The 9,846-nt window shown below is 39.8% G+C and overlaps 3 protein-coding genes and 2 non-coding genes across 5 annotated transcripts; 3 read left to right on the top strand and 2 right to left on the bottom strand.

Moving 5' to 3' along the window:
- Positions 1-16: 16 nt before the first annotated feature.
- On the top strand, positions 17-88 carry VTP21DRAFT_t191. The gene has a single exon. It is a non-coding gene; the product is annotated as a tRNA-Pro (tRNA).
- Positions 89-1,810: 1,722 nt separating this feature from the next.
- On the top strand, positions 1,811-3,331 carry VTP21DRAFT_3197 (uncharacterized protein; the record flags this gene model as incomplete). Its single annotated transcript, XM_069393473.1, has 1 exon — positions 1,811-3,331. The coding sequence occupies one exon, from the start codon at positions 1,811-1,813 to the stop codon at positions 3,329-3,331; it is 1,521 nt and encodes a 506-aa protein (XP_069249807.1).
- Positions 3,332-5,559: 2,228 nt separating this feature from the next.
- VTP21DRAFT_3196 (uncharacterized protein) lies at positions 5,560-6,303 on the bottom strand (the record flags this gene model as incomplete). Its single annotated transcript, XM_069393472.1, has 1 exon — positions 5,560-6,303. One exon carries the CDS (start codon positions 6,301-6,303, stop codon positions 5,560-5,562), a length of 744 nt encoding a protein of 247 aa, XP_069249806.1.
- Positions 6,304-6,746: 443 nt separating this feature from the next.
- VTP21DRAFT_t192 lies at positions 6,747-6,818 on the top strand. Its single transcript has one exon. It is a non-coding gene; the product is annotated as a tRNA-Pro (tRNA).
- A 505-nt stretch (positions 6,819-7,323) lies between these two features.
- Positions 7,324-9,811, bottom strand: VTP21DRAFT_3195 (uncharacterized protein; the record flags this gene model as incomplete). Its single annotated transcript, XM_069393471.1, has 10 exons — positions 7,324-7,565; positions 7,639-7,928; positions 7,993-8,144; positions 8,202-8,369; positions 8,441-8,562; positions 8,628-8,900; positions 8,960-9,091; positions 9,163-9,204; positions 9,283-9,684; positions 9,760-9,811. The coding sequence occupies 10 exons, from the start codon at positions 9,809-9,811 to the stop codon at positions 7,324-7,326; spliced, it is 1,875 nt and encodes a 624-aa protein (XP_069249805.1).
- Positions 9,812-9,846: the final 35 nt, after the last annotated feature.

Raw genomic sequence — 9,846 nt, 5'->3', positions numbered from 1 at the left:
AAGATTGTAAAAAGTCGGCTCAATGGTTTAGTGGTATAATTCTCCCTTAGGGTGGGAGAGGTCCTGGGTTCAATTCCCAGTTGAGCCCGACAGAGTTTAATTTTTATATATTTTTCAGAAGTTTAAATGATGCGTATTGGATTATAACTATATTGCAGAGGTTAACCAGAGGCACTACAAAAGAGGGGAATAATTTTAATATAATGAAAGCGCAGGAGTAACATGGACATGTGGTTTAGTAAATCTACTTTCGATTATTTAGAGCAGATGTAACAGGATGGCACACTTACACTTTTCTTATGATATGATATAAGGTCATTGTTAATATCTCGTTATGGTTTAACTATTAATTTGATGATAATGTAATCTGAAATTTCATATTCTTTTTGATTTTCTATTTTTATTTAAAAATTATTTCTCTGTTCCTCACCGATCTCTATTTTTTTTTAAGATCATCTGTCTACCATACGAACCTTGTTATAACAAACAAACATTGGTAATACACTGTCTTTGTTGGATTTTATATAAATAACGAAAAAGCTAACTAATATTCTGTGTAATATGTTTAAATTACTACTGTCAATATTGTTTCTCACATTTAAAGAAGAAATTAATGGTTTCGATAAGGATATCGAGAATGCTAATTCGTTTAGCATCAGCACAAATAAGTATCTTTTAGAAATCATATTATAGCATTTAATTGCTAGGCGCATCTTAGGAAAGAAGGGTATGCAAAGAGTATTCCTCAAGTTACATGTTATAGGAATGTCTACTATCCAGCAAAGAGAGATTGGGGAAGCGACACAACTATCAATGCAGAAGGAATGGCTCGCATGGTCTGCAGTGTGCAATATACCACCATTCTTGACCCCAGTAGCAACCATAGTGGATTTTCTGGTGGAGCAACATAAACAAAGTTCACGAGTTCTTGTCACCTCAGCTGATCAGAAAATAGTGATTCATTTATGCGAAAATTCTCACCTAGATCCGATATTCACTGAATATTAAAAGTAGCAGATAGAACAGCACATCCAATCAAAATTGTCAAAACTTCCCATAACCCATCACGTATGCTAAGCTTGAGAATAATAAATCGGTAAGGCAAACCCGAGTTTTAAACTCCCATTATCGGAATTTAAGTAAAGCTCTTTATTGAAGTCTGTCTTGTCTCATAACAATTTCTTTGCTACTAGATATCATAATATGCGAATTATAACTACAAAAATCAAATCTAAAATACTTTCCACTAGAGTGTTTTTTTGATGTGGTTTGAGACAGTATATTATTGATATTTACGTTAAATTCTCATATATTAAAATAGTCAGATATAATTGAATAGCCCATAAAATCATAAATGATCGTGATACTATTAGATTTTTATTTCATCTTCAGCCATAAAACTTTACTTCGGTCAAAATTTCTATTACCTGTTTAAGAAAAAATTTCCATCGATTGTCCATGAGAAAAATCTCGCGTCTCGCTTAAAATGTTAGTTCATCTTTTCGTACTTGGGGTTGGTTCATATATCAGTGAATACATGAAAATATAAAGGAAGCATACTAGCTCGCTCTTTTATACAAAATTTTGAAAAATTGCGATAGAATAACTACTTATCCTCTTTGGTAAATAAAATTTGTAATACTTTCTCCCTCAAGTGAACATAAGAGTAGTACTACGTAACAAATTTCTTATTTGTTGCATCACAGCTAATCTTGTGCATACAACTTCATCATCAAGGGAAGTTGCATTATAAGTATAGCTTCCTTATAGTCGCTTTAAATGTCCGAGTGAGAGACGTACCTAGTTACAAATGGAGCATTTGTTAATATTTCCTTGGACTGCTAATGGATTATGGGTGGCTGCCACCAATGCACTATGGGTGTTGCAGGCTGTGGTGGCTCTTGGTGGTGCAGCCTATGGGTATGCCCTTTCAGCAACTTTCCAACTTGTTCTCCCAGCCGGGTATACAAACAGGGGCGCATTACTGGCGTGGGGTGAATGGCTATCTTGCCATGCATCACCTGGGCTTGTTAGTTCTTTCAAAACTGCATGCTATGGACCGGGGCGAGTACGTGCCTTATTCGCGCTGATAGTTGCCATCTATATTTCAATCATGCCTATCTTGATCAATCTACTCCCCAATACTTGCATTGTCAAGGAGAATATCAGTATCCCAGCCTGGGGTGTATTGGAACGTGGAATAGAGGGGAATTTGTTAGGTTTAGACAAAATGCGTACCATACAAATAAGGACTTTGGCTGGGATAGGGACAGTAAACGCTAAAACTGGGGCGCGAGTAGAAGCCGGTGGAGTGGTAGTATATGCTGAGGGAAGAGGTGAGACAAAGTTTCGAGCAGGTGCAGCTAGCTCAGCCTACTGCCCAGCAAGAGCAGTATCGCTGAGTACAGAAAATGCAGCGTGCGTTCCAGATCTAGATCAACGATGGGACGTTGAAGCAGAGGTGCACTGCAGCAATCTCACTGACTTACGAAATGCTTTAAAAACCTCTGGAAATAGCTTTGATAAATTGGTTGTTCAATCTTCCAACCAGCCGTTTGACCCCATACAAAGACGCCACAGTGGTAGCTTATCACTTAGTATAGCTGGTGGTCCCCCGGGCGTGGCAAAATGCACGTATAATATTGTGATTTCCAAAGCAGTTGCTGCAGATAATGACCCAGGATACCAGTTGCAGATTGCTTATAAACTCGCTGGCAGATTTCTACCATACGATCAAGTTGCGTCTGGACCGCCAACAATGGTCGGACTAGCCTTATCAGGGTACTTAAATGAGAATCAACTTGAAGATAATAAGGCTAGCATAGAATTGAGTCGGATGATGGCGTTAGATGTTGCTGGATCAGGTTCACAAGTCGGTGGTCGAACATATCTGCTACTGCAGGGCGGCATGGCTGCCGACTGCATTAGTAACGTTGCTATGTATTGTCTAATTTTTTCCGCCGGGATTGGAATCCTATGGGCAATAGCAGTGATGATAATTTCAAGTTTTATTGGAGGTCATGCACGTAGCCTGGGACATTTTGTTTGGCTAATGAGTGACTTAAAAAGGCCCATAAAATGGTGCAATGGATACGTATGGCGGGATCACCTCAAGGATCCTTGCACCTGGGAACTGCGAATTCCAAATGGCGAGGGGGAACTTGGCCACATTGGTTTGCGATCAAATGCGGTGAATGAATACATAACAGAGACAGAAGATAAAATGCAGAGCGACAGTGTTGGACAGCTACGTGCGATAAATGGATTTCGAGTGCTCAGAGCATGGAGAGACGCCAGGTTACGGCCCCATTGTTATGGAACAAATTTATGAATTGCAAAGATATTTTATCATAATTACTGGTATATATACTATAAAATGCAATAATTAGTTGAGCATACTGGTATCCAAGAAAACAGCTAAATTTTATATAATTTTAGCTGAACAGCCTGAAAAAAGTGTTCTTAGATTTATAAAGATATTTACGTTTCAAACATAACTTTTTTTTTAGTTGTCTTAAAAGAGTACTGAGGGAAGCGGTATTCAAGCCCGTTCCAATACCTCAAAAACCTTAAGATACTCAAGTGAGAAGAAAGCAGATAGATTGCTAAAGCTGATTGATATGAATGGTTAAGAGTATAAAAAGTTTAATGAGATGGAAAATATTTTTTACTCTTCCTTATCATTTGATAGGAAGAGAGCAAAGATGCTGACGGAGAACGACATTTGCTGTCGCTATAATAAACATTTAAGCTCATGTTCCTTTGGGATTACCGGATGCTTTTGCCTTAAGGAGTCCCTTAGTATTAGAGGGACTCTTGGTTTAAAGACAGATTTCCGAGATGGCTGCTCATTCCGCGTGGGCGATTTAGCGATACAAAAGTCGAACTTCATGTGCTTCTGGGAAGCCAGGAATTTTTGAGGGCTCACTGTCTTGATTTCGGGGCTTCTTTGGCTGGCATAGTGGATAATTCAAGTCCGGTTATGGTTGTAAGCTTCTCAACAGCCTCATTCTTTCATTCTTTCATTAAATAGGATTTAACCACTAGGAAATCCCTAGTGGTTAAATCCTACTCAATGCGACTCTCTGTCGATTCATTTGTGAAGTTGGCAAACCGCTTCCCTTTCGTGAAATACTTCGAGATACCGCCTCTCTTCATTATGAAGAGCATTGATCAAACATATAAAACCATTAGATTAGGTTAAGAGTTTTCTTCAGCTTTCTTCCTCTGTGCTTGTATCCATTGTCCTTTGATTGCTATGAGAAGGTCTGATATAAAGATATACTTGAAAGTGATGTCCTCATGCTCTTGGCTGTCCATGACAATTGCGATCCTGGTCTTATGTATACTCCAGACCATGATGCCGTGCAATAACATGGAAACTTGTCGATCTTTGTCTTTTGTTACTTTGTGGAATCGGAAGAGTTATTCATACTTTTGCATGCTTGTTCAGGGCTTATCATGGACCTTAGGATGGAGCCTGTTAAACAACAATTTTTTTGTGAAGTGGATATTTATTAAAAAGTGTCCTTTTTCGTTCTTAATTAAGTATATTGATAAAAATCAGAAAACAAGAAATCCGTGCAAGAATTGGGGGGTATACAGAGAATGTGTATATCTTTCCTATTATTTCAAAGAGAGAAGAAAGTAAAATATGAGAAGGAGAAAGAGAGAGAATAAAAAGCAACAAAAAAAAAATAAGAATACGGGTGGTAAGGTATTCGACATAGTCATATTGGAGCTAAGTGTGTTGGATGAAGGATATTTCGTCTCCTTGGACTTGTATCCAAATTCCTTTACACCAAAGCTCTTGGAAATCTTCTTTTTTATCCTTTATAGACGCGGACCACTATTTGGACCTACCGATTTTTACATCTCGTGTCCTAGTTGCTCCGCGAGTGCTATTTCGCTTGGTTGGGCGTTGTCCATTATTATCGATAATCTGGATCATCTATCGTTCCAGATTGCTGGCCTGTGTTACAACAAAACTGTAACCTTTTTTTTCTCCCTTGGGATGTATTTTTTTACAACCACTCGATTTTTATCTGGGGGGAATGGAAGGGTAGACATCTACGTCAAAATCACCCAGGTACTGCCCCCTGGCATCCCATTTTTGTGGTTGGATTTCTTCTAAGGATTTTTGCTACCTAATTTTTGTAGCCGCTTTATATTACTTACTTGTTGCTATACTATTGAAAGCGGTTGAGTCCTGAGAAAAACCCGACAAACTCTCATGGAAAGGCGACGTCTACAGGAATCGAATCCACAACCTAGTTTTTTTCTTTTGATCAATGCCGAGTCTTTATTGTATAGGGAGACTCTAAAATACAATTGTTACATTAGTATAAGCAATAAACTGAAAGGGAAGCCAAAGTTAAAGCTTTGTGTGATATCGTAGATCGAAATGATATGTTGGTCATATCGACTTTCAGCTCAAATAGGTAAGGGAATGGTGAAACTCAACTAACTGTAGATATCAAAGGATAACATGAGAAGTGGGGTGGGGAGTAAACAAGTGGAAGCAGAGGATAGGAAGGGGATAAGGTAGGGATTACTGCGTTATCCCAGTATCAGTGCCGCTCCGATCGCTCCTTCTCTAACCGCACCCAGCTTGCACCATATTCTTCGAAACTGTTCGATTTGCCGGTTTTTTCGTGCTCGGATTAGTTCGGCTCCTATCACTTCCTCAATATCTAGTTTGGCCCGGTTGATGATTATTTCGGGTGAGGCTCGGGTGCTTTCGAAATAAAAGGCGATCCGATCTCGGTGAATTTGCCATAACACCGAGTCAAAAGTAATTCGGGCTACGTTTCTCGCTGTTCTCGAGGATTCCGTGAAGTCTCCTAGTATGAGGTTGCGAGCAGTCAGCACCGGAGTATTCTGGGGGCCTGTGATGGTGACGATGCACCTCTCCGCCCATTGCCATACTGGTGTGAGTTCAGGACATTCGAAGAAAGTGTGACGAGTTGTGTCTCTTGAGGCGTTACATCGGGTGCACTTCGGGTCGTGACCAGGAAATGTCGAGTTAGTGATCACTCGTTCCACAAGAATCCGCCAGCGTAGCGCACGGTGTTTTGGGAGGGTGGGTCGTTTGTGGACGGAAGTCCAGATTTTCTTCCAATCCTCGGGTGTAGATCCGGCCTCTGGCCAGGATTGAGGCACCAATATGTTCGGCTCTAGAGAGCCGTTGCGCCGGAAGTGCCGTCCTTGTCGGGTGGAGTATTCTACGACAGGCCTGCCGGCCAGGAATCCGCAACCTAGTCGGAGTTCAAATAGGAATGAATTATCTGATATAGACTTCATCTAAAATAAAATGCTGTTGTGAGGAGAATTGGCACAATATGGAATTATGGCGCAGTAGGAGGAAAGGAGGCTTGGTTTTGGTGGCTTATTTTTCTTTTACACTTCTTTAAGTCCTTGGGATGGTTTTATTAGTATATTTATTAGCTTACGGTTACGGTTAACATATTTTTCCTTGATTACCTCATTATATTTTTATTATATTGTTTACATTTATGTTTGTGGTACGTTATCTTTAGTATAAAAGGGAAACATCTTTGTTTACAATAAAAAGTGTGCTATTTTTGTTTTGGGATAGAACCGGATTACTTTACAATCCACTTTGTGTCGTTTATTAGCCTTCTGAAGTGTTTACGGAAGGACAATCAAGAGCTTAGGGATAGCTAGAGGATTGTCAGGATAGACCTTATTAGTCTATTATTCGACGCAACAATGCGTGATAAATCGGCTCAATGGTTTAGTGGTATAATTCTCCCTTAGGGTGGGAGAGGTCCTGGGTTCAATTCCCAGTTGAGCCCCTTTTTATATTTCCCCATAATTTTTCTATATTGCCAATTTCAAATTTTTTTGTTTTTATTAATATGGAGAATATTAATGCTCAATTTCAATTAAATATCAATAAACTAATTTTGATTTATTTCACATATATAGGCTGGTTGTTATTAGGCTTTTATGGATCATTTTCCAAAAGGTTCTAAAATTCTACCATAATAATGTAAATTTGGAGTGCAATGAATATGAGACGATCGTATCAAGTTCACTCTTAAATCAGCTAAAGATACTATAGTGGAATTGGATTCATGTTTAGAGATCATATCATCCTCAAGAATATCCTAATTCTACCAATCGATATCTTTTAAACCAACCCCAATCTATTCCGTTTGAATACGGTGGTATTAGTAGGAGGAAATAAATAAAAAAGTATTATAAAGGGAAGGAGAGGTACTAGTAAGTAAAACAATTAGAGATTGTAACAACCATTAACAAACATAAAATACTATTATATAAATTCAGATGAGTATTCTAAACAATTAACTGTGGGTTCAGAACCGACAGATCCGCGTTGTCCTTGCGCTTCCATGTTTTGATGTGCTTGCCAAAATCAGTGAGTTGAATGATACGTGCGCGTCTATCCCAGCCCTTGTTTGTAGCACCGTAAGTACCATATCCTGCACCACCTCCATAACAGAGCTGCATGCTTTTGTGTGGGAAGCAATAGTCATTGACATGATCATGTCCGACAACCGTCATTTTAACATCGCCGGCTATAAAATTATATTTGAGTACAAATTCGGCAAGTAAAGGTTTTCCAACGAAGGCAACATTCTATCCACATACCCTCATGTAGAGCGTCAATAAAAGGCGTTTCAGTTACCGGGCTAGAAACTTTTTCACCAATGTCTCCAACTCGCTTGTCAGGCACTTCACTTACTTTCTTGTATTCATTTGTAGGGATGTGCCAGAAGGCTACTGCATTTGGCTTTTTCTCTTTTTTGCCTCCAATCGCCTTGGAAGTTTCACGGAACCAGTCAATCTGGTCCTCTTTGATATAGTCATAGCCTTTAATACTAGTGTCTAGATTATACGCCCCGGAGTCAACAAAATAGAGAGTGAAAGATGGTTTATCCCTAATGAGCGTGACAAAGCTTAGATTGCTACATACTATTGCATACCTATCGTACATGTAGTTACCCTTTTCCTAGGATTTGTGTATAGTAGTTACCAGACCCAAACAAACTGTAAGGGCCATTTTGACCAAGAGAGTAAGGAAGGCTGAGGGCGGTTTGCGTGAGTTCAAGCCGAGACAAAGAGGCTTCGTCATCATGGTTACCATGGACAAAGGCCTACATAAGGCTGAAGGTTAAAAATGAGCAGCAAAAACAATTTACTCCCATACATACCCATGGAATCTTATGTTTGAAAGCGATGCTAGCATACTTGAGAACGGAGGCCCTTGGATCTGGAGACCCCATCACATTGTCTCCAGTAAAGACGATCATATCTGGTTTTTCAGCAGCGATCATACGTTCGGCAAACGCAAATGTTTTAAGATTGGTACAATTTTTCCACTACATTTGAATAACAAGCAAAAGTTAGAAAAAATTATGTATACTATTGCACATGACAATGGCAATTCTACTTCAGGTGTCTTTGGGATATCAATGCACCCTCCTCGGTTGCTTGTCATGTGTAGGTCAGCAAGCTGCAAGATTTTGAAGGTTCCATCGCGATGAAATTTGAGTTTAGGGGTTTGAGGTAGCTCTATAAAGTCGCAAAAATAGGTGAGTAATATGGAATATATTGCTCAAAAATCCATTTGAAGCTACCCTTCTGTTTATGCCTGTAGTACAGGTAGACTGGGTAGCCACTACTTTCAACGTTAAGATCTTGGTCAACTTTAGTGTAACCATATGGGTCGACCAAGTCTTGCCCGCTGAGTACCGTTATATCATAGACTGGGGTCCCCTTTTTGCTCTTTTTGTAAAAGAGATACACCGGTTTTCCTTCTGTGCCTTCATTCAGGTTGGTTTCAATCCGAATATAGCCAGGCATATCTGTTTTTGTGGAAGCTTTGAGATCTGTGATTGCGGCTCCATGTCCTATAAAATGAAGCGAACAGATTAGCCCCAGATAGTAGAGCCAGATTTAAGCAGCCTACCAAGTCTCTTATAGAAGATATAAATGTATTTGTCCGATACGTCGGCATTCAAGTCATGATTGGATTTCGTCCACCCCTCTTTCTCGCAGGCTTTATCATCACAGACCTCCACAGTAATATCGGAGATCGGAACTAAATGATCAAACGAGTAGGAAAGTCCATGAATTCAAAGCATGGAGATGATATACTATTTCTACACTCACCTTCTTTAGTTTTCGGCTGATAGAATAAATTGACTACTTCACCTATAAAATAAGGTTGAGGATATGAGATAATGTAAACAGCATTGAGAAACTTCTAAAAACAGCCTAGAGTTCTATTACCAAGACCATCATTGAGGTTGAAATTGAATTTTCTATAGCCGTCGATGGCAATTGCATCCCCTCCAAATTTCACCAACAAGTTTTGGATGGGATCCCCTGCTGATAAGGAGGTGGTAAAGGCAAGATATCTCTTGGGAGCTTTTGAGCCCTCGTTCACGTTGAGCTCAAGTTTTTTGTATCCGGCTGGTGCAGGTTCATCATCCTTGAGCTGGATGATGTTGGTGATAGGTTTCCCGCGCGCATCTTTGCGATAATGCAAGTAGATATATTTGCCTTTAGCGCCTTTGTTGAGGTCCATAGGGACGCGGTGCCATGGCTGAGGAAGCTCACAATACACGGAGTCGCACGCTTTTAGCCCAATGTCCGTGATATACGTGTAGGTATCGTCTTTGGAACCCTTTGCTATAAGAGTAGACAGGTTAGCTCGCGTCTTAGCCTAGCATGAATAGCAACGACATGCTTTGGTTCAATGGATACCTAGAGCCAAGGAGACAACCCCCAAGATCGCAATTAACGAGCGGATTTTCATGCTTGTGAAAAGAAAGGAGAGAAAAGGTTGAGGCT

This window comes from Calcarisporiella thermophila (assembly GCF_041956535.1).
Source record: "Calcarisporiella thermophila strain CBS 279.70 unplaced genomic scaffold VTP21scaffold_16, whole genome shotgun sequence".
NCBI lineage: Eukaryota > Fungi > Calcarisporiellomycota > Calcarisporiellomycetes > Calcarisporiellales > Calcarisporiellaceae > Calcarisporiella > Calcarisporiella thermophila.
This window is presented reverse-complemented; position numbering and strand designations above follow the sequence as displayed.